General features: G+C 41.9%; 1 protein-coding gene across 5 annotated transcripts in view; it reads right to left on the minus strand.

Moving 5' to 3' along the window:
• The window catches only part of LOC134228155 (uncharacterized), a 69,912-nt gene extending 55,645 nt beyond the window's left edge, over nucleotides 1-14,267 (minus strand). Inside the window, exons 1-2 of one of the 5 annotated variants that reach the window (XM_062709939.1) lie at nucleotides 14,129-14,267; nucleotides 12,841-12,918 (exon numbers count right to left, since the gene is read on the minus strand). In XM_062709939.1, coding sequence (XP_062565923.1) covers nucleotides 12,841-12,900 — 60 coding nt within the window. In that variant the 5' untranslated portion in view covers nucleotides 12,901-12,918; nucleotides 14,129-14,267. Of the gene's footprint in view, nucleotides 1-12,840 lie in introns of all 5 variants that reach the window. The other 4 variants (XM_062709961.1, XM_062709954.1, XM_062709948.1 and 1 more) reach the window with 4 other exon arrangements.
• Nucleotides 14,268-25,503: the final 11,236 nt, after the last annotated feature.

Here is a 25,503-nt window from a genome sequence, read left to right on the forward strand (position 1 = left end):
CCTATAAATCTCTCAAAAGATTCCCTAAGAAATTTCTCGGAAAATTACTTCGGAAATTTATTTTGAGATTCTCCCAAAAATTCCGTAAGGTGTACTCCTCCAGGAACAGTCCGGTATATCCTTCCAGACGGAGTTCACGAGGGAATGTTCATGGAAATATTCGAAGTAGTTCTTAAAATGTGTCATGAAACAAGTCCTGAAGGATTTCTCGAAGATGATGCTGAAGAAATTTGAGGAAGTATTTCTGGTGGAAATCCTTAAAAAAAATTAGGATAAATGGATGTGGAAATTTTCGATGAAAATTCCGATTCATTTCCCAATGAATTTCCTGGAGGAATCCCCTAAAAAAATCGGAAGGAGTTGTTGAAGAAATTCCGGGAAAAATTGGATGAATTCTTGAAATAATTTCGGGTGGATTTTCGATGGGTTCGAAGGAATTACTAAAATAAATTCTTGAAAAATTTCAAGATAAATTCAAAATGTTCCAGGAGAAATTAAAATAAAAAAATTAAGAAATAAAAAAAAACCCAGATTAATCCACCTAGCGGTGATGATGCCTTTCTCGTGCGGTGAAAAAAAAGTATTTTGGGCATTACTTCTGAGCCAATCGTCTGATCGGGCCAATATTCAATAATGAGACAAGATTCTGCGTCGAATGCAACCTGTTGCGAGGAAATCGGTTCAGGGTAAGTGCATTAAAAGTAAGCTAGATTTTTCTACGCGCTTTTTTCTGAGAAAAAGTATTTTGGACATAACTTCCAAGTGTTTTTGGAGTGAACAGATAGCCTTTACGTATACTTAATATACGAGAAAGGCAAAACTATTGATTTTCCCAAATTATATTATTGGAATTTTAAATGAAATTCTGCAATAATTTCAGACCGAAACCCAAAAGACACCAATAAGACCGCTTTACCTGTTCACTGACACGAACAATTAAATTTTTGATATTTTCACAGCCCAAATGGAAAATAAAATTATCAGGGTCATTTGAACTACTCAAAATCTAGTTATCCTAAGCCTTTCCGCAAAAAAATCCGTAAATTTAAATCCAGTGCACAGGTAGATTGTGGTTAGGGAAACGCCACAGAGTCCAAAACAGACTAATTTATTCATAACTTTGTTTAGAAGCCAAATTCAGTTCATAATTTTTGATGTACTGTATCGCTTTAGTAGTCCTATATTTATTTTTGTCCGTGTGATGCTAAAAGTAACACCTGAGGCTAGAGAGGGAATCTATCCAAAATGTCACGTGTCATTTGAATCTCGTATTGCAAAGTGAATTTAATACAATTATAGATTTTCTCCATTTGGTTAAACCCGTTTTCAATTCGACTTTTTGGCATCCGCTGTCATTTAATATGCTTAAAATGTCTTCAATTCACAATTATAAATAAATTTGCAATCAATTTCGAATTTCAATTGCTAATATCGGTTCTGAATTTCGCATACAACGCTGCATATTTGATAGTCTCCCATAGACGATTCCTATTGGAATATTCATTTCCCAAAGTTCGACGGACCCAGCAATGTCCTTGAAACCCAGGGGAAATCAGCCACGTGAAAATTATGTAAATTCTTTGCTAATCTTCCGTTCTATCGTACGTACGAACGTCGTACGCTGCTGCTTTCGGAGAAACGAATACGATAAAAGGCCCTCAACCGAAACCGAAGTCTACGGTAAAGTTGGACAACAACAGTGATCTAGTAAAGCTCCCGAGAGGCGCGGACGGCGGCTGGCTGGCTGTGTCACGGCTTCGTCTTCGTCGGTGTGCGATACAATCTGCAGAATGGGAATCTCGCGCACAAACGAGCAGCACCGAATAGGTGGAGGAAAGTACAAAGCAACGACCGACCACCACCTCCAGCGGCAAAACGAACCATTTAGTGAACCTAAAGAAGAGAGCAAAGCAAAGAAAAAAGCTCGATCTGATGATCATGTGCAGATAATGGGTTCTGTCCGGTCTAGAGCATGCATAGAACACCTCAAGTTGATCGAATATCTACGAGAGCTGTTGGCGCGTTGTTGGTTGCTTGAATTCTTGGAGGTTGATGGGCGGTCGAGGGCGGCGCGGCAACATGGAAATAATGAATTGGCACTAACTTGGGTACATAGCAAATTTGCTGTCTGTTTTTTGATTCGTTCGAGATCGTAGTAGTAGGCCTAAAAGTCATTGATGGTGTTGCTAGCCGCGGGTTGCCAGGCACAGTACTAGATCCATTAATTGAGGGACAATCGCGAAAATCATCGGACGATTTGGAGGTTTACCTGCTAGGAAAAAAAATTGTGGACCAGTCTTGTTGGAACTACAAAAGGATCCCAGTCATTTTTGGACAATTACTGGTTTGGTTGGTCGTGTGATCGATTGTCTGAGTGTGGATCATCAAGGCTTCACTATCGTTATTGTGCCATGGTATCATGAGTATGGTATTTGGTTTCGCACTTATTCCTGCAAGAACATGATATCACTGTTGCAATCGACATAGCAATTTAGTGCAACTTCGATTTGATTACTTGTGAATAATTTTACAGTAAATGTGAAATTGCTTCTGCATTTTTATGATTCGAGTTCGATGCAATCCCAATGGGAGATGTTAATACATATAATAATTTTTGCCTTCATTTAAAGCGCTTTTCCTCACCCCATTTGGAAAATAAGCCTCCATGCACGTATGTATGGAACGTGCAGAACACGCAAACCTTATGCACGAAATGTACGCATATTGACCGGGGTTCAGATTCAATTGTGCAGTCCCAATTTCAAGGACAGCCGATTCGATGGTTTTGGTTGGATGAAATGCTAACGTCGATGCCACCCCGCACGGTATTGTCACCGTTGAGAGAATTAGGCGGGGGCGTTGTTTCAGCCGTAGCTCCACCAAAATGTAAATTTTCGAAAGGGTTGTACTTTTCCTGCACAGGAGCATCAGGGTAGCAGGCAACTGGGTGTCAATCGAAGAGGTAGCTCTGCTCCGGTTCGATGGTTTCCATGGTGCCAGAATGGGATGCGCCTCGGTAGACGCCTCCTTTTGGACTCGACTACCTGTGGCCGTAAACGGGGGTAAGCAATTTTACCACCTTCTAATGTTTATGACATTTTTAAAACGATGGGATATTTTATTGCTCAAATCGTGACGAATATGCTTACGACGTTTGGCGCTAGGATTGGCAGTATAAATAGGAGACAAATTTGTTAACGCCCCATACTTAACTTAGAAAATATATTCCAAGAAGGTTAGATGTGTTATGTGGATCTGCCTCGTAATTAAGTTGTAAAATTTATGACGAGTGAACGATACTCATCAAATACTAACCTGACCTAAGGGTTGTAGAAGGTATAAAAGTACACGTTTATGTTTTCGTTTTGCTTAGATTACTGAATTGAAGGGATACATAGAATCTATTCAATAATTAACTGAAAACGAAAGTTCCCCTCAGGGCAACATTTAAATATGATCGTTTTAGTAAAAACTACGAAACTAGCGAAACGTTTATAATCAAGCGTAAATCTACTGGAAGCAGAAACACGTGAATCCATGAATAGACAAACGTTGTCCCATGTTTTTGCAAAATCTACAAATAGAAAAAAAAAATGTCACCACGATGATGATTTAATGTGATTCGTCTGTGATCTAATCGGTTGTTACCAATCGGACCATTTGTCCTCCATTGGATTGAGCAGATGTCAATATGCAATGCAGATTTGTTTCGTTGGTCAACCAATTGCATATTCTGTCGATTCAGTTCCTTGTAGGAACGTGACAGCATTTTCTAGTTTCTAGACCACATGGGGAGCACAAACTATGGCTAATAGTGGCTTTAGAGACATCCAGAAATCATGCGAATTTTGGTCGAATTACCACGAGAAATTCCATTCGAACTTCAACGATTCTGGTCGAACTTCGACAATAAATTCTGGTATAATTTTCACGGGAAATTCTGGTCAAAAATCCACTGAAATTCAGGTCGAGATTTTTTCTATGAGAAATTATTGTCGAACTTGAACGGGAGATTTTGATCGAATTTCGTTGAATTGCCAAGAGAAATTCTGCTATTAGCCATCCGGCGTGAACATCCAGTCAACAGAAATTCGTATAGAATGCAATATAAGATGCTACAGTGGAGGCGATATACATACGTGTTGTATGGGAAAGTGCCTAGATCCACTTTAGCATAATAAGTAACATCATATACGATCTTGTGTTGACTGTGATGTTTATCAAATCCCGCATCCACGGTGGTGTCTCTAATACAACCTTCAACTTTTCATTTTGTAAAAAATCCTGTAATCAAGCGACTTTTTCTTCCACTACCTCCTGCACCTGGTCCGCAGGTCGTACTTGCGAAGCCTATTCTTCAAGCATGGGCGAAACTCTTTCTAGCATGCGTGCTAGAATTACTCAATTAGGTCTTTTGGGATGGAGATGGAAACAAGATGAGGCTCGTTTCCGAATGATAGCAGGACAGATTTAACCCTTTCCCGTCCACGACTTTTTTCAATGATTTAATAGGAAGTAATCATCTTTGAGAAAAATGGTAGAACAAAAGTTATTTGGCATAGCCAGTGGAAAACGAAAAAAAAAGTTTTTGATTGTTATTCAATAGTTAATTAATTGTTTTCAATAGTTTCACTATTTGTTCTCAAAATTGATTATATTTGTAGTCTAATGGAATCATAAAGATGTGTCAAATATTCCTTTTTGTTGTTGAAACAATTCGATGAAGGTTAGAAGGTGCAAAATTCGATGGTGCTCCCCAGACACCATGGGCGGGAGAGGGTTAACTAACCTGTGATACAGTTAAAGCTGTTCTCATGAGCTCAGTTACTTCCAGTTGAAAACCGAAGTAAGCTCTCGCGACGATTGAGTTTTTCCTTATTTGCTGATGTCGCAACTGCATCGCGACTAGTGCGCATGTAAGTGCGCCGTAAGGAAATGGGAGAAAACTCGATTGTCTGAAAACTGTTCGGTATTTCAACGGTACATTTTTGCATTTTTTAAGAAATTTCTTTGGATTTCTTTGGGAATTTTTTGTCCATAGGAACTCGTCGGAAATTCCTTGGGAAATTATTTAAAAAAGGAAAAGCGTGATTTGGCTGAACTTAAGCCGAATTGCACTTGGCCGAAATGAGCGTTCGAGCGGAACGGTCCTACATCGAAAAAGGTTTGTCCTTAATTTTCTTTGGTCAACATACGGCCAAGCTGGTATTTTGGCCGAAAAACTGTCGGCCCTAACAAGAGATTTGGTCGAATAGGTCATCAGATAGAAAATGCCGTTTGGTCCTTTGACAGAACAGGGTCATTTGGCCGAAAATGTTATTAGTCCCAACGGGTCATACGGCCAAATGTAAACCAACATTAGAAAAGGGGGTAACATCTAAAATTTATTATTTCCAATTCCTTGTCTACATACATTTGTACGCACTGGAAATGTCAAGCACTGAACTGGTAATGGTGGTTCCGGCTAAATGACTTTTCGGTCAGATGGGCCTAATCGAATGTCCGGCCAATTGACATCTTCGGCCAAACACATTTTGACTATGTGGCCTTCAGTCAAATGGCCCTTCCCGTCATTTGGCCAAAAATCATTTGGTCGAATGCCACGACCGAAAATGTGATTCGGCCGAAAGCGACATACACCCGAAAGAGAGATTCGGCAATCTGGTACTTTTTCCAAAAAGTTGTTTGTCCTAAGTTGGCTAAGTTTGCCAAATTGACGAATGACCGTTTCTGCCAAACGACCCTTCTTCGTTCAAAATTTCTTCTTCAACAAGAATTTCTTTGGATTTCAGCGAGAAAACCTTCGGAATTTCCACTTGAAGTTTTTCTTTTCGAAATTTCAAAATTATTTGCACGTAAATATCTCTGGAGTTTCAACGTGATGTTGTGAGGATTAAATTCTGTTGACTTCTTAAAATCTGAATCGACATAGAAATTTATAGATTAGCGACGTTGAAAATTTTAAACGGCGACACAAGATTTGTTTTACTTTTTCCTATTGGCGGTGTGAAAATAGTGACTTTTGGATGCAAATAGTGACTACCAGCCCTGAAATTAGAGAATTACCGCAGAAAGTTCTGGCCAAATTTCTACGAGAAATGCAAGTCGAATTTCCAAACTCTAAAACAATTTTCTGATTGAATTGGGAATTCCTGGTCGAACTGCGACGAGAAATTCTTTTGAATTTGTAAATATATAAAATATGTTGGATAGCGAAATCGTCTTCTTCTTCTTCATTGGCATTACATCCCCACACTGGGACATTGCCGCCTCGCAGCTTAGTGTTCATTAAGCACTTCCACAGTTATTAACTGCAAGGTTTCTAAGCCAGGATACCATTTCTGCACTCGTATATCATGAGGCTAACACGATGATACTTTTATGCCCAGGGTAGTCGAGACAATTTCCAATCCGAAAATTGCCTAGACCGGCACCGGGAATCGAACCCAGCCACCCTCAGCATGGTCTTGCTTTGTAGCCGCGCATCTTACCGCACGGCTAAGAAGGGCCCCATAGCGAAATCGTAGTTGAGCATAATTGGCCTCCATCGACGGTTTGCATCGGAATGCCGTCTGCAGGTTGAAGTAAGAGGAACTTCATCCCGTGTAGACGAGAGCCAATAATCAATGGTTTGGTTGCCGTATCCATCTTGAAGTTTTGACGTAGGACTTACGTCTTTCTTTACTATACTGGGTGTCAATGAGATTTTAGGAAATCGAGAGCGTTACGCTGGAAGGGAAGATTTTGAACGTTACTAGCGCCTTTATCTTTCGTTGGATTTTTTAGATTTATTTGTCAATCGGCTCGGACACTCTCCAGCAATTTGCCTATTTCATTGAAACTTAAGATTATTAACGATAAGTTAGTGAAAATTTCAATTCTTGTTATATCCAGTAAACATTTCATATGTAACCAATCTCGTGCATTCCTAACACGGACATCAGAATGCGGTATGTCACGGGCCTTCGGGTCTATCGGAAGATTTTCATTACAATTTGTGATAGCAGCGCGTACTGACGTGCTTTTTGCTCGCGCATTTTTCGTTTCGTTCGTTCGTTCGCTGTGTTTACCTACACAGCGACAGCATGCAGTCACCAGCGGAAGAACTGCCGGTGGGTCTGCGAATATGCATGAAAGAAGTGGGCGCATATTTTTGGCATTCTATGCTTGATGATGGTCGGATGAAGTGGTGTCGATTGCGATGGATGCAATCGCCCTTCGTTTCGCTCGGAGTTCACGGCTAGAGGCCGATGATGGCTGAGGCAGCGAGGGCAGCGGTGATGGATGAAGAAGAATAAAATTGTAGAGATTTGGTCTGCTAATCCAGGTGATTGGTTTCACAATCCACATGATCCCGGGATTCAAATACTATCATTAATACAAATATACATAAATGCCCGACATTTGCTTGAGTAAATAAGGGTTTAATAGTTAGAAAACCCAGATTAATCCACCTACAGTGAGATTTTGACCCTTCCTTAGTTATAAGGAATTTTTTTTCCAGACTCCAGTATTTAAAACGAGATAAAACTACTCAGCTTCCCACGGCGATGTGAAAGTGATAAAATAATTGCCTACCCAAAGGCGGATGTCTTGGGTTGAGTGACAACTCAACGAATGATAACGTACTGTACTTCATGCTGCCTATCTATAAGGTGCTCGTCGGATTGAATAACTATTGTGACATGGTTAATAACTATCGTAACGCTGGTTGCATATATTGTACTCGCAATTTCCAGAGACCTCGATATTAATTAATCCAGAACTAACTAAATCAGTCATTGATCTGAACGAAACTCAATAGCGTTCAATAATAACATATATTTCGCCTTATGGATGCCTAATTTGGTAAAACTAAACTTGTTCAATACCTTAAAAATGAGCGAGATTTTTATGGTAGTAAATTTCAGAATTTGCACACATACGCACACATACATGCATACGAGTGATCTATTAGTGTCTCAAAACATGCTCCCATTTGCTATCTAGCTTCTACTGAAGAAATTTTTGAAATCCCTTTCAATTTTTACGTTTTTGCTTTTGTGAGAAGATTTTTTTGTACATGCTTTATATGTTCCTCAATTAAAATCATTTGTTTCTTTGAAACAAATCAGAAAAATAGGCATAATTCCATATCACATCATTTGTTATAATTATATTTTCAATGTCAAAGTGAACTTGTTTCAAATACCATACATTTTATTTAATAATTCACGAGATTTCTTGATAGATTAATACGTAACACACCTGCGTAACGCATACAAAGTGAAATTATAGACACTTCCGAAGGAAGGGTCAAAAAAAGCAATTCTAATAAAACTAATAATAGTTTTATTTCCAGGGGTTTTGAATAAACAATAGTTCTACTATAGTTCTAATAGTGCTAATAGTTCTACACAGCATGGAAGTTGTCGTTTCTTATATCAATACCTATAATCAAACTCCATAGATCCAAAAGTTAGAAGTTAAATGTAAATACGTTACGTTTATACAAGTTCTACGTCTACTCGCGGTTATGTTGAAAACATTACCCATTGTTCGTTTTTTAGTCGCTGGAACTCGTCGATGAGCGTCTGGAGAGTAACCGGTGCGTTAGCAGTCTCACCCTCCATGCGTGATGCCTCAAATCCACACATGAAAGCCAAGCACTTGAAGTGATAGATTCGCGAATTCGAACTTTTTGCAAACACGGTTCGCTCTTCCCCGTAGCTGACGATGTCTCTGCCAACTGCGTTTGTTGAAAACGGACGTCGGTGGACCGAACATTTTATTCTAGCTTGGAAACCGTGTCATTGATCTGGATATCCTTTAAGGGAAGATCCATAAAGTACGTCACGCAAAAATCGGCGATTTTCGACCCCCCCTCCCCCCTTCGTCACACTTTTTGTAATAAACCTCTAAAATTTTTGTATGGATCATCACGCTGCTCTGAACCCCCCCTCCCCCCTAGAGGCGTGACGTACTTTGTGGACGGCCCCTAAGAAGCCTGAGCAGGATGTACTTAGCTCACATAGAGGCTATGTGCCGATTTCGGGATCCAACACAAATTCGTTGATGGAAAAACTTTCTCCTGGTTATTTGGCCGAAACACATTTGGCCGAATGCCACTAGGCCGACAGTTGTTTAGCCGAATATACCATTTGGCCGCAAGGGAAGTTTGGCCGAAAGGGTATTTTGGTCGAATGGGTCGTTTGGCCGAAAGGGTCATTTGGTCGAATGGGTCATTAGGTCGAAAGGGGAAGGGTCATTTGGCCGAAAGGATCATTTGGCTGAAAGGGTCATTAGGCCGAAAGTCATTTGGCCAAAAGGGTAATTTGGCCGAAAGGGTCATTTGGTCAAAAGGGTCGTCTGGCCGAAAGAGTCATTTAGCCGAATAGTTCATTTGAAAAGTAAAAAATTAGGAATCAGAAGAGAGACGTCTCACTTCTCACTCTTCATTTTCTCTTCTTACTGTACAAAGTGAGAAGCGCGAAATGAGTAGTAAGACATCTCACTTCGCGCTCCTCTTCTTTTACAGTAAGAAGTGAGAAGTGAGACGTCTCACTTCTGGCTCCTCATTTATCACTTCGCACTGTTAAAAGTGAGAAGCGCGAAGTGAGTAGTGAGTACTTTTTTACAGCGAGAAGTGAGAAATGAGGAGTAAGAAGTGAGACGTCTTACTTCTGATTCCTCATTTCTCACTTCTCACTGTAAAAAAGAGGAGCGCGAAGTGAGTAGTGAGACGTCTCACTACTCTCTTTACGCTTCTCACTTTTCAAAACGAGCACAGTAGCCGTTCGATAACTGCAAAATGTTTACTTTTCAGTTAACGAATGCCGTTCGATAACTGCAACGCATTCTAGACGTCAAACGGTTGTCAATCGACGTTAGATGCAATAAAAGTGCATCTAAATGTGCAGTGCAATGCAGCTGTCATTGATTCTGACATCAGTTTGAAGTTTAGCGGTCCGATAACTGCAAAACTGTTGCAACTATCGAATTGCAGTTAAATGACTTGCAGTTATCGAACGTCTACTGTAGTGATAAATGAGGAGTGAGAAGTGAGACGTCGCTCTTCTCATTCCTAATTTCTCGCTTTTCAAATATCCTATCCGGCCAAATGACCCATTCAGCCAAACGACCTTTTCGGCCAAATGTCCCTTTCGGCCAAATGACCCTTTCGACCTAATGCCCCTTTCGGGCAAACGACCCTTATTACAGCCAAATGACTCTTTCGGCCAAACGACCCATTCGCCCAAACGACCCTTTCGGCCAAACGTCCCTTGCGGTCAAATGACCCTTTCGGCCAAATGGTATCTGTCGGCCTAGTGGCATTCGGCCGTATGGGTTTCGGCCAAATAACCCTTCCCCATGCCAGGGCTGGTAGCGATCGATGCCGCTCAAAAAAAGGACTCAAAAAAGGGACCAAATAGTGACTTTTCGGCAGAAAAAGTGACCAAATAGTGACTGTCAGTTTCAGTTGCAAGTTTGATGAGACGAAATCAAGCGTTCTTGGGTCGAAGGAGAATCTTTTTTTTTTGGCTAATTTGTGGCGGAAAACATCTTTCACTCACCACTCTTTTCTCTTAGTACGAACTCAGAAAAGAAACGAAAATTGTATACGCTAACTGAGTAAGTGACTAAGTAAAATTGTATTACCTTCTCTTTTAATCCCACGGAAATTTTACTCACTTTACTTAGCATTTTCTTCTCGTGAGAACGATCACTTCATATTTTCTTGAATTTTTTCGCCAAATTTTTATATGGATGACTAATGGGGGCTCAAGTTTTCTCATATTGAGGCCACAACTCACAATCAAAATATCCTGAAATTGTGGTAAATTGTCAGTGAAGATCATTTAGCATATTTATGGCTTTGTGCTGTGAAAAAATGATACTATTTGGTCATTATTGGGAGAAGCTATTCAAATTATGCATGGCCACTAAAACATATTTAGGAGGGACAAGACACAGTAAATAAAAAGAGTAAATAAGGTTGGTGAACACATTAAAAAATATTTGAACATTTAGAACCATTGTTAATATAAAATTTTCGAAAATCATTAAAACGTGTTTGGGTTTGGAAATACCATATGAGGGTTTTTTGTAAGCACACAAAAAATTTTGCAGCAATTTCAAAAATACAATTTTGAATTATGCCTGGAGTAAGTGTCCAAAGAACTTTTCAAACGACATTTACAGGAAAATTCAAGGAAAATATGTTTCGAAAAAACAGTTGCATTTTATTCTTATAGAAAATTTTTAAGGACCTGTCAAAAAACAATTAATCGAATGCAATTCCAGTACAATATAAATCTAATAGACTTCAACACTATTTGTGTTGTAAATTTGTATCCTAACGAGCCCCTCCATAATTATGCCAATGAGCATTGAGCAGTAAGTCTATGCCGGCAAGATCAGTATTATTGTTTCTCGCGCATCATCATTTGTTTCTCCACAGAAAGCTATAAAAAAACACCGGCTGCTTTGTTGGAATTGGGACTCTCCATAGTCACACCACAACACGAACCGCCAGACATGAGCAAAACTCGAAAAAGCACGTGCTTTTTCGCCAAATTAGAAGCGCCGGCATCGGCATGCTGGTAAGGTTCGTTGGCATGATGTACCTATCGTAATAAGCCCCTGCTATTATAGGGACCTCGCGAAAAAGAAGCACGGAGAGCAGCAGGCACACGAGAGCGAGAGTGCTGCTGGTGCTGGAGGCACAACCGGAGAGGATAGGCAAAAATAGCTAAAACCCCGACGACGATTGACGGCGAGCGCGCCAGGGAACGGCAAGCGCCGAACAAAGTTGGCCTTGAACTTCACATCCCGTTCAAGTGTGGTGTGTAGAGTAGTAGTTGATAGATGGCACAATGGGGAGAGACCACTACCTAACCTATGAATAAATAGTACATTTTTATTGCACGGGTAAACATATCAAAGAATAGGAGAACAAGTGCAAATAATAACACAGAGGTACGACGAATAAGGGAAAGGTTTCGGTCGAATGGATGCAATTATTTGTATATACGGCGAGACATCTGCGCTCGGATGCAGCTGTCGCGTGGAGTTGAAACTTGCAAGCTGCACCGTAGCAGGGGATGTCGTGTATAAACGAATAATCGATAATCAATTCTTTAATATCGTACTCTATCCTGAATTAGGGTTAATTTATTAAAAAAATGTTTGAAGAAAAAAGATTAGTCGGAATTTTTGAATTCATCGAAATGCTTGCACTCGAATGGAATTCGATTCTTAAAAGTGACTGCACCTTGTCGAATTGTTAAATGTAACAATATCTCAAAACAAATCCTAACATATTTGAAAACTTTTAAAGAAATCATGTTGTTGACTGTATATGTGACGGGTGAACATGAGTGTCAGGAATCAGGATATACATTATTATTGCCAAAAGATTGGTAAAATATTCTAATTTGTTTTGATAAGTGATAAACCCTTACTCCATTGGTACACTCAATTGAATAATATTGATATTATTGTATTGTGTGACAACCCTAAGCTAAGCCCCTTTAATTGCAACTGACTCTGCAAGCATGTGCTCCTGAACAATAATATTTTGAATGACCAGCATGTGAAAGTGGTTTGCGTACGATATTTCTCTATGAGAAATTCTGACGCAGGATCACAAGGTCTTTAAACTATCAAGCTATGTAAGTATTGAATGTTTCTTTGAATACAAACACTGCTAATTCTCAGGTTTATTGTATTGCACTCCTGAATATTTTGTATTGATCGTTACTTTACGGTCCCATTTAACTCCTTTAACCCCTAAATAACCCTATATGCAAAGACGACTGTAATACATATGTAGCATTGCAACATTAAGAATCTACTTACATTATATTTGTTGAGTAACACGTCATGGAATCCATTGCTCATTTCCTCAAATTCGAACATTTTCTCAGCACACCAGATCTAAACAGATCGTTCACGTTTTAAGAAATTAAAAAAAAGGGATTTTTGTTTTCTAGTGAGAATGCTTCTTATGTTTCCGCCAGTAAATTAATCTGAGGTTTCGTCTCCTTTTCGCTCATTAGTTTCGCAACACGCAACAAAATTATTTTGTATTCCTTTCAGTGATCTTCTCTTTCTGCTTTTTACTATCACCCGTTGTATACGAGGGTGAGTAAAAAACGAATCACGTTTCCCGGAAAGTAGCAGGAAGAACAAGAACTGCAGTTGCCTAGTTACTACACACGGCCTACTTGATGGAGGTTTACACGGAGAGGATGCGGAAGAGATTCGTAACAAAAAAACACAGGAATATTCTTCGATCTGGAATCACTCACTCCAAAACACAATCGTTCAATCGCTGTTTCCCGGGTAATTGATTATCCGTTTCGAGACGTTGATAACACAATCCAAGTGCCCAATATCCTTCCTTTGCAGAGGGGTTCCAAAACAAGACGGGCACTTTACTGCAGAATCTCAAAACAAGCAGCAGGGACACACTCCGGAAACTCTCGCGCGCGCTTCACACACTACATACGACGTTCCACTCTCGTACTCAACTAAACTTCGCGGCGAAAAACCAGTTCAACCTCCCCCAGCAGCAACCGATCCTGGCTGCACAGAGGACATACACCCTACCAACACTACAAAACCGGTCGACGCCTCGATGGTATGCGGCCTCTCACCCGTGGAAAAATTCAAAACACTCGACCCAATGGTTTTGTCCCACTCACGTGCTTCCGCTGGTGTGCATGATGGTGAGTGCCTTTCTCGTCTGGATTGTACAAGTTCCTTGTTCTTTTCCGTTTGCACTGGATTTTACATAATGGTCACACACTTTGATCAATATCTTTTCCCGTTTAATTACTTTGCATACTGACCCCGAAAATTCGCACTCGCAACGTCTCCGTTAATCACTTTTTAATTTACCGCCAAAAATGACCTCCTTTCAACTTTGGTGAGATCCGTGATAGTCAATCGAATAATAAAACGATGATTTCACTACGACACGGCGAAGACAATGAATCGAACTTTCAAAATGGCGTCCAGGGGGCTCTCATTCAACGTCTGTCGAAAACCGGCAATCGGTTAATTTTCCCAGAAATCAGCACTGAATGGGAATATTTTCAACACTAATTGGAGGCAAATCACTCTATTCTAGCTCTAATCTTACCAAAATTTGTGAAACCGAACGGAACTGGGTCGAACCGGGACAAGAAATAATTTGCGAGGGAAAACCACGTACAACAGACCGGAGCACTGCGAATGTGAAGTACTTCTGCCGTGAGTTCCATTCTATCCAGCACCCGGGTTGGTCGACCGGTCGGGAACACGGGAAGAACAGAGACGGAAACTATACACAAACGCAGCGAGATTTTGTTTGTACACAAACCCGTTGTTATTTTAGACTTCTTTTCGGTGTGTTAGTGGCCGGTGTGAATCAGCGCTGGATACATTTTGTGGGTGACTGAAAGTGAGTGCCCTTTCTACTACTTCACAGGGTGATTCCTAATATTTTAGACGGTCCTAATTGATAGAGTTCGAAAAAAAGTTTTATATATGTAAATACGATTTTCAATAATTTCCTTATTACTTCACTACTCTCAGTTCGATTACACAGCTGACAGTAGTCAACAATTGTGCTAAAAAAGTAGAGGGTTGTATCAAAGATACGACCACAAATTGAACGTAGAATTACGTATAGTGCGATAGAGGAAACGAGATTTGATCATTAACATTTTATGCATGCTCATGCCGGATGGCTAACAGCCGAAATGTAGGCAAATTACTGTTGAAGTGCAATTTAAACATTGGCTGGCGCAATTTTGTTTTTCAATAGTTAAATGTATTAAATCTATTGTTCACAATAGTTGTATAGAATCTTAGAGAGTTTACTTTTTGATTAATACCAAAATCTCCGGAATTCGTTGAAAAACAGCTGAGTTATTGACTCGTACTTCCTGACCTCTTTTCGTGACGGTCCGAAATATTAGAAACTTTGAAAGGTATACTTTTCTATCACTCTATTCAGGGATCACATGTCTGCAAGAGTCTGATTTTGGGCCGATGCCCACGTAGCTTTTTTTCAACGCTGCGTTGAAAAAACGCAGGTGTGCAACGGTGCGGCGACACTGCGTTACCGTTTTTCCCGATGCACACATGCGTCCTTTTAACGCCGTGTACACGCAGCGTTGAAAAGACGCTACGTGGGCATCGGGCATTTATCAATTATCACCTAGAGAAATTATTGTTACTGTGTTCCACAGTTCACACGATCCTCAGAATTCTCCCGAGGTATTGAAAAATATTGAGTTAATCGAGGATTTAAGCATGTTCTATATAGATATATGTCGTTTGGCAAAAGTTCTCTCGAAGACAGAACTGCTATCGGGTTGCTTTTGGATCTAAGTCAGTCAATGTCGAGTAAGGTATCGACATATTATAATTATATCTATATGGTATTAATATTTTAGATCCAAGCTTGATATATGCACCGGATATTTAAAAAAAATTCAGACAGGAATTTTCCAGAGAAGTTCCAGAAAGAATTTCTGGAGGATTTTGTGGATGCATTCCTATAGGACTTTCTAAATAAAATTCAGTTGGAATATCCCCTCGAATATCCCAATCAATTAGGCTGACCAGATAATTTTGATGAAAAAACTGTATTCCTTATTATTATTATTATTATTATTGCGGGCAGCAGGGACTATGTCCAAGGGCTTGACGATCCCTCCCCAGGCCATCTGCGAGTTGTGGGGCTTGCCTAGGATGTGGTGGGGTTTGACAGTGGGCTCTGTTAAACCTCTATAAAAAGCTGCATGTATCCGCAAGTTGGCCCCACCAAAGCGATAGTGTGCCGCTCAAAGCGCACAAGCCCAAGTCCTGGTGTTAGGTGGGACGCTAAACAGCCCTGACACGACGGCCCTCCGACGAGACAGGAGGTTTGCGCAGGCCCAATAAGCCGCCTAGAAAACCAATCATTACGAACCATATAAGCGATAATGCGACTCGATATAATCGGCAAAGACCTAGGCGACGAATAAAGGATTACGATTGGCAGCTTGGAACATGGAATTGCAAGTCGCTAGGTTTCGCAGGTTGCGACAGGATGATCTACGATGAATTACATCCCCGCAACTTCGACGTCGTGGCGCTGCAGGAGATTTGCTGGACAGGACAGAAAGTGTGGAAAAGCGGCCATCGAGCGGCTACCTCCCAAGTAACCAAAAGTTCCTTTAAGAGTACGTTTTTCGCTTAATCAGCTTCACTGAGCTGCTTAAGCAAAAAACGTACTCTTAACGGAACTTTTGGTTACTTGGGCTTCTACCAGAGATGTGGCCAACGAGCTGGGAACCGGCTTCATAGTGCTAGGTAAGATGCACAAACGTGTGATTGGGTGGCAGCCGATCAACGCAAGGATGTGCAAGCTGCGGATAAAATGCCATTTCTTCAACTATAGCATCATCAACGTGCACTGCCCACACGAAGGGAGACCCGACGACGAGGAAGGAGCGTTCTACGCACAGCTGGAGCAGACATACGATGGATGCCCACTGCGGGACGTTAAAATCGTCATCGGTGACATGAACGCACAGGTAGGAAGGGAGGAAATGTATAGACCGGTCATCGGACCGGATAGTCTGCACACCGTATCGAATGACAACGGCCAACGATGTATAAACTTCGCAGCCTCCCGCGGAATGGTAGTCCGAAGCACCTTCTTTCCCCGCAAAAATATCCACAAGGCCACATGGAGATCACCTAACCAAGAAACGGAAAACCAAATCGACCACGTTCTAATCGACGGTAAATTCTTCTCCGACATCACGAACGTCCGCACTTACCGCAGTGCGAATATTGAATCCGACCACTACCTCGTTGCAGTATGCCTGCGCTCAAAACTCTCGACGGTGCACAACACGCGTCGAAGTCGGACGCCGCGGCTTAACATTGGGCGGCTACAAGACGGTAGACTAGCCCAAGCATACGCGCAGCAGCTGGAAGTGGCACTTCCAACGGAAGAGCAGCTAGGCGCAGCGTCTCTTGAAGATGGCTGGAGAGATATTCGATCCGCCATTGGTAGCACCGCAACCGCTGTACTTAGCACAACGAGGCACGATATAAACAGGCGCGGAACAGACAAAACTCGATTTTCCGGAGGAAAAAGCGCCAGCAGGAAGATCGAGACCGTGAAGAGACGGAGCAACTGTACCGCGCTAATAACACACGAAAGTTCTATGAGAAATTAAACCGTTCACGTAAGGGCCACGTGCCACAGCCTGATATGTGTAAAGACATAAACGGGAAACTTCTTACGAACGAGCGTGAGGTGATCCAAAGGTGGCGGCAGCACTACGAAGAACACCTGAATGGCGATGTGGCAGACGAAGATGGCGGTATGGTGATGGACCTGGGAGAACGCGCGCAGGACATAATTCTACCGGCCCCGGATCTCCAGGAAATCCAGGAGGAGATTGGCCGGCTGAAGAACAACAAAGCCCCTGGGGTTGACCAACTACCAGGAGAGCTATTTAAACACGGTGGCGAGGCACTGGCTAGAGCGCTGCACTGGGTCATTACCAAGATTTGGGAGGAGGAAGTTTTGCCGCAGGAGTGGATGGAAGGTGTCGTGTGTCCCATCTACAAAAAGGGCGATAAACTGGATTGTAGCAACTACTGCGGAATAACATTGCTGAACACGGCCTACAAAGTACCTACTCTCCTTATTTTTATGCCGTCGACTAACACCAATTGCTAGAGAGTTCGTGGGGCAGTACCAGGCGGGTTTTATGGGCGAACGCTCCACCACGGACCAGGTGTTCGCCATTCGCCAAGTACTGCAGAATGCCGCGAATACAACGTGCCCACACATCATCTATTCATCGACTTCAAAGCCGCATATGATACAATCGATCGGGACCAGCTATGGCAGCTAATGCACGAACACGGTTTTCCGGATAAACTGACACGGTTGATCAAAGCGACGATGGATCGGGTGATGTGCGTAGTTCGAGTTTCAGGGGCATTCTCGAGTCCCTTCGAAACCCGCAGAGGGTTACGGCAAGGTGATGGTCTTTCGTGTTTGCTATTCAACATCGCTTTGGAAGGGGTAATACGAAGAGCAGGGATTAACACGAGTGGTACAATTTTCAATAAGTCCGTCCAGCTATTTGGCTTCGCCAACGACATAGATATTATGGCACGTAACTTTGAGAAGATGGAGGAAGCCTACATCAGACTGAAGAGGGAAGCTAAGCGGATCGGACTAGTCATCAACACGTCGAAGACGAAGTACATGATAGGAAGAGGTTTAAGAGAAGACAATGTGAGCCACCCACCACGAGTTTGCATCGGTGGTGACGAAATCGAGGTGGTAGAAGAATTTGTGTACTTGGGCTCACTGGTGACTGCCGAAAATGACACCAGCAGAGAAATTCGGAGACGCATAGTGGCTGGAAATCGTACGTACTTTGGACTCCGCAAGACGCTCGAATAGAGTTCGCCGCCGTACCAAACTGACAATCTACAAAACGCTTATTAGACCGGTAGCCCTCTACGGACACGAAACCTGGACGATGTCCGTGAAGCACCAACGCACACTTGGAGTTTTCGAAAGGAAAACATCTATGGTGGGGTGCAGATGGCGGATGGTACGTGGAGGAGGCGAATGGACCACGAGTTTCATAAGCTGCTGGGAGAACCATCCATCGTTCACATCGCGAAAATCGGACGACTGCGATGGGCCGGGCACGTAGCCAGAATGCCGGACAGTAACCCGGTGAAAATGGTTCTCGACAACGATCCGACGGGCACAAGAAGGCGAGGTGCGCAGCGGGCAAGGTGGATCGATCAGGTGGAAGATGACTTGCGGACCCTCCGTAGACTGCGTGGTTGGCGACGTGTAGCCATGGACCGATCCGAATGGAGAAGACTCTTATATACCGCACAGGTCACTTCGGCCTTAGTCTGAATAAATAAATAAATAATATTCCTTATTAAGAATTGCAACTTAAAGGTGCTCGACAAACTATTTAAAAAAAATATAAACTCGCTCGTAGGATGTCTTCTTTCCTCAAAATTCGTTTACAGAATCGGAACATCACTCTCGCTACCACGATTCACAACCCGAGGGGCTATAGTTTTCGTCTTTTTACCTTTCTCATATATCTACTAAGCAGTGGCGTAGCAAGGGGGAGGGGGGGGGTTTGGACTCCCGGATCCCTTATCCTCTTTGCCTCGATCCCCCGGGACCATAGTATGCTGCGACAACTAAGAAGGGGGAGGGGGTTGCAATGAGTTCATGCACTTCTTCTAAAATTCCGGCCCCTGGCTTAGGCTAGTTCGCCGACTGGCTGGCTTGCAGAGATACACTGCTACGTTGTCTAGATCCCTCGGCGGTCGTGCCAGAAACTTCTTCACTCGAATCCTCCTGACTTCCCTCGGCGTCGAGGGTGGTCCACCAGTTCCGGTGAAGGAAACTTCCGCACTGATGGTGCCCCGACTACCGGCGGCTATCGCAGAGGACGCTTTCGCGCATTGCGCTGACTTCTTTTTTCTTCCTTCTTCAGCAGGTTGGCGGTTCGAGTACCGAGGACGGTCCGACGATTCCGGTTGGCAGAAGGCTTCCGGTTCGACGACCCGGACGACTACGTTGATACACGCCGGGCAGAATGGGGATGACGCATCACCACACATCGGTGCAAATATTGGCGGAAACTACCGTGTCCTGACAGGAACTGTGTAATGTACGTCGACGCATTGGGGATGAGCCGGTGGGTCCACCTTCCACTATCTGCATTGTCCCACTCCTGCTGCCACTTCACCATAGAGTCCAGTCTCACCGTCTCCCTCACATTTCTGGTACCTCTCCGTATCCTCGATATCCTCTGCTAAGGTTATGCAGATTGGAATCATCCCAGCGATAAAGCAAACTGCCTCTGACGAAATGGTTCGGTATGCGCTCGCCATTCGAATGGCCATTAGACAAAACACGCTATTCAACTTCCTGCGATTACGTTTCGTCTTGAGCAAAGCTCCCCACTCCTAGATGTCTCAAAGCCCGCACAGACGGTATGTCGTGCTCTCCGACGATAATCTGCATTCGCTGTATGGTTCGGCAGTTGCTGACCAGCATCACTTCTGTTTTGTGGTGAGCAAGCTGCAGCTTGACTCCATTCCTCCAGTTTTCAACTACGTTGGTCGTCTCCGCCACCAGCATTTCTACCTCTTCCAGCGACTCTCCGGTTATCGTTAGAACGACATCATCCGCGAATCCGAAAATCTTCACGCCTTTGGGAAACTTCAGCTTTAGCACTCCGTTGTACATAACGTTCCACAGCATTGGGCCAAGTATGGAGCCTTGCGGAACACCCGCCGTAACCCTAATCGACTTCTGCCCCGAATTCGTATCGTAGACCAGAATCCGGTTTCGAAGTAGCTCTTAAGGATTCTACATAAATAACCAGGAACCCGCATTCCATGCAGCGCTACGGCGATGGCCTCCCAGCTGGTACTGTTAAATGCGTTTTTGACGTCAATCGTTACTATGGAGCAGAACCGATTGCCGCAATCTCTTTTTCTTGGATGCTTTCTCTGCAACTTCAACGACCGCCTTAATTGCATCCACCGTCGATCTGCCTTTTCGGAACCCAAGCTGCTTCTCCGGCAAGCCGATCTCGCCCTACGTGAACTAGGTCATCCTATTAAGGATAATCATTTCCAGAAGCTTCCCCAGTGTATCCAGCAGGCATATGGGCCTATACGAAGCTGGACTCCCCAACGGTTATCCTGGTTTCGGCAGTAACACCAGTTTCTAAATCTTCCACTTATTCGGAAAATAGCCATCTGCTAGGCATTTCTGTAGCACCATCCTGAACAAATCTGGAAACGCCAGTATCGCAGTTTTTAGAGCCACGTTTGGAATTCCATCCAGACCCGGCGCTTTCTTCATCTTCAGACCTTTCGCCACTGATGACAGCTCGTCGTTGGAGACTTGCATACCTGCAATGGTGACTCGGTCTTCATCTTCGTACAGCGTAGGCGGCCACATCGTAGAATCATGCTGCGGGAAAAGACCGTCCACGATGATATTCAGCTTGTCCGGACACATCTCCGCTGGCGTCGCTGGACGCTTGATTTTCGTTTATGGCACACCAAGGATCAGCGTCAGCTTCTTGGCATAACTGCTTGAAGCAGTTGTACTTGCTGACTTTGATCTCCCGTTTGAAAGCCGCTCTAGCCTCCCGGAAAACTATCTTACGCTCTTCTCTTACCGTTTCAAACCTTGCCCCCAGGTAACCATTAAGCACTTTAATAAGCCTTATGTAAACCATATAATAGCTTTTCAGTGCCTATAAGCTATATATTTGATTTTCAAGTGCTCATTGACAGTATAAACTTCAAGCAGCAAGCCGTATATTGGTATATAACGCTTCGATGTTGATACAAGCCGAATAAGGGAACTATCATTACTTATTTAGAGCTACCATCTATGACGTTTGAGTGAAATCAATAACAAAAATGTATAGAATTCCATAATCTGTCTCTTTTACTCGCATTTGAATCAGACATTTTTTAAACTATGATGTATGCTGTTTAGTAGAGTAGAGTGGGGCAAGAGTGCGCGTGGGGTAAGAGTACGTTTTCGATTTTTTGAAGTAATAAAAAAAGATAAACTAGCAGCACTGCATCAGTTTGACTGGTATTCTGGCCAACTATTATCATGTGTAATTGTAAACGATTTGAATAAACAACAAGGGAGATATGGAGTTAGATAACTTTTTGGTCATTTTGCTAAAAATAATTTGATTTCCGCAACTAGTATTTCATTACCATATATACGTTCAATCAGGTGAACATTATACCATTTCAATAACCTATTGTATAGAGTACTTTATGGTACAGAACACCAATCCGGTTGGTTTTCCAAGAAGTCAAAACCATTACTTGAATATTTTTTGGGACTGTGGGGTAAAAGTACGCAGGAACCGGTGGGGCAAGAGTACGCATATGAATCTTCAAGTTATGATGTCAAACCCGTATCTCCGGCCGAAATAAGACTTCTTCCAAAGCGTAAAGATCCACAACTAAAAAAAAGGGACAGAATTTGAAATTATCACAAGTTTTTAGGGTTAGTTGAAATAATTCGGTGTTAGAAAGGACTTAGCGAACAAAGCGAAATAATGAAAGTGTATTAGGACTTGTTGTACACCTAAACATAGTACAAACACAATTTCATCTAAATGATAATTTCATTTAATCAAAAGAAACATTCATAAATTACGCAAAGTTTAGCTGGGAAAGGTTGTGAGATGTGTGACGATCCATATAATTTTTAAAGGATTCATACAAATAGTGTAAGATAGGGTTGGGGGGAATTGAATAGCCAAATTTTGCGTTACGTGATTGGTGGACTTTCTTTAAGGAAAATGCCTTTATATACGCCACCTGAAACCTGATATATATGTTTACCTCCGTATTTTTTTGTATATATAAAAAACAATGGTTTTTCGTATGGAAGTGCACATTTTTAGGATACCCTCCCCCTTTAAGAGTTACGTAATCTTTAAACATTCCCTAATATATGCTCATTAAACATCAATTAAATGTTATTAACTCTTATTTATGTTAATATATACTTAAAGCACATGATTGGATAAATGCGTACTCTTACCCCACCCGATGCGCACTTTTACCCCACCGGTGGGGTAAGAGTGCGTTTTTCACTTGTCTTGCAATAAGGGTTCTACTAAAACGAATCCCAACAATTTCAATATTTTTTCCACTGGGTAACATAAAGGAAGAGTATATGAATCATCGACACTGATTTGATATGCAGAAGCTTGCTTCATAAGGGCCACATGATCGATTGAAAACTAAGTGCGTACTCTTGCCCCACTCTACTCTAATAATTATGATAACGATTTGTATATTGAAAGAGATCTACAGTATATTGCAAGGAATATGCCTGATGAAAGATAGATGAGCTGAACTAAATCATATTGATATTTATTATTTATCACTTCAAGATTGCCTTTCATAGGCTTCATAAATACGAGAAACTTCCATGTAAGTTGATTACAGATTCATCATGAACACATTTTCGTGCTACTTCGCCCTTGATATGGAGGCAAATAGAATCCTTCTGTTCATTTATCCTTCTCAGACATGCTTCTACTCAGTGCTGAGGTGGATCAGATGGCAACTCATCGGAAAACCAAAACCAAGTCCATCTACCAAACACAAGCGTTCAAATCCATAAATAAAATCTAATTAGCAAAAAAATATCGAGTCTCCCATGGGAAGAAAAAAGAAAGAACGAATTAAAATTGTAAATAAATATTTTTCGTTTCATTTTTTTTCGTTCCATTCCCACTCGTCTAAAAATTTTGACATTTTGTCGAATTAAAGTCATTTTTAACTGCTTAATGGTTACTTGGGGCAGCACGAAGATTGGCAAGAGATTCGTTCCACCAGCAATTTGGGCGTCGGCTGTCCAATGGCTCCAGTTTCCTTGGCATCGACGCATCGCAAGCCCTCGCTAACGTTTCCGTCAGTTCATCTGCTTCCAGATTTGTTGCGCCGCTGTCAACTCGAAGTGATTCGATGAAAAGCTCCTTGGCAAAGTCCTTCGTCTTCCATTTTCGCCCGGTAGTCCTTATCCCTCTCCGCGTCGTCGGTAGCCGTGTTCCAACACTGTACCGGATAGCTTGGTGATCACTATGAGTGTAGTCCTCACAAACTCTCTAGCTCATGTTTCTCACCAGCGACGAGCTAGTTAGTTAGCCTGCTTCCCCATTCGACTGCCCAAGCATTGAAGTCGCCTTACGGCTCAGCAATAATTGGCACGTCGCACATTGCTTCTGTTGTCGATTGCCACAACAGTTGCTGTGCGGTGTCGCAATGATTCCTCGCCATCGCCTTCTAGTATGCAGGGCATTGGAAGCCACCCGTCGTATGGTCGTTTCCATCCTCCGGTTTGCAGAGCAAGCATCTCGGTTGCTTCGTACAGTCCCTAGCAACGTGTTCTTCTTCGCCACATTTTCTACATAGACCGGATCTGTCCGGACCTTTGCAGTTTCGCGCCTGGTGTCCAAACGCCATGCATTTGAAGCATCGCTCCATCTCTTTGGTGAAGCGCGGAGTGAGTCTCAACGGGCACACCGACCATCCGACTTTCACCTTGCCCACCTCCCCCATTTTATTTATTGTTCATATTTACTTGCTAAGTAAGGTACAACCTTTTTAATTTTAGCAATCGGAATTCGCTGACAGTTTCAAATTTATAATTTCAATTTACAAAAAAAGTAGAGAACGAGAAAGGCAAAAAAAATTTACTTAACTAAATCCTTCTATTAAAGTAATGTGTACATTGTCTGCGGAACTCAGGTACATTGGTACAAGACTTGATGTCAGGAAGAAGTTGATTCCAATAAACAATACCTTGAACGAAAAATGACGCTCTGTAATGTGAAGTTTGATATAACGGAATAACAAAATTATTAATACGCGAGTTTTGAAAAGATTGCAATTTATTGAAAAGAAATCGTGGTGTCTTTGTACTTACTATTTTGAAAAATGTGATACATGTTCTAAGTTTAAAGTAGTCATAAAATCCACACCCTAATAATTGTGGTTGAAGATGCGTTACTCTAGAATATGAGGACAGATTGAAGATCCATCGCACACAGCAATTCAATGCAACCCTCAACCTATCAAAAGCTCTAGCAGATGCATTCAGATAAAGCTCGAGTCCATAAGAAAAATGTGGAAGCAATAATGCCTTAAAAACACGTAGTTTAATGTTCGTAGATAACATGCTTCCCGTACGTTTCAAGTGTCGAAGACCTGTAACCGTTCGGTTCCAATATATACTTGCTGGCTCCACCACAAGTCCTTTTTACCCATACTCCCCTCTGAATATGACCAATAAAAAGAAACAATAATTCATCTCACTCTCATTGTGAACAAATGTCAACATGAAAGTGTATTGTGTAGATTATGTTCACTCATACCACAAGATTGACATTTGATCGGATTCGAGCAGTTTGAGTTTTTTCTAAGAACGAGCACAACCTTATGTTGTCGTCATGCTCACCCACAGATGGTGCCACAATACAACAGTGTGCGCAAACAGAAAAGCATTAACATAAATGCAAATGGCCAATTTCTGACTGTGATCCTCCAAAGTAATTGTAGTGCGCGCGTGTGTAGATTTTAATTTGTGAGGTATAATTGTTATAAATCCTCAAAAATGGTGAAGTTTCTAATTCTTTGCGGTGTCTTTTCTCTAATGAATTAGGATCAGCTAGTGCAACAAAAAGCTGCAAAAATGCGTCTGATATTTGTTAGTTTTGTTAGTCCATTAAAAATATAATTGTTAAGTGTTAGTATGGTTAGTATTTGTTAATTTTTAAATCCAAAACCTAAGACTAATACACATTAAAATCTAGTAATATGATACACAATAACGGACGAAACAAAAGAAGGCGTTAAAAGAGTGTTAAAAATCCAAAAAAAAGGTAATTATATACAAGAAAAGGAAAA

The sequence above is a fragment of the Armigeres subalbatus genome, chromosome 1 (genome assembly GCF_024139115.2).
Source record: "Armigeres subalbatus isolate Guangzhou_Male chromosome 1, GZ_Asu_2, whole genome shotgun sequence".
Taxonomy (NCBI): domain Eukaryota; kingdom Metazoa; phylum Arthropoda; class Insecta; order Diptera; family Culicidae; genus Armigeres; species Armigeres subalbatus.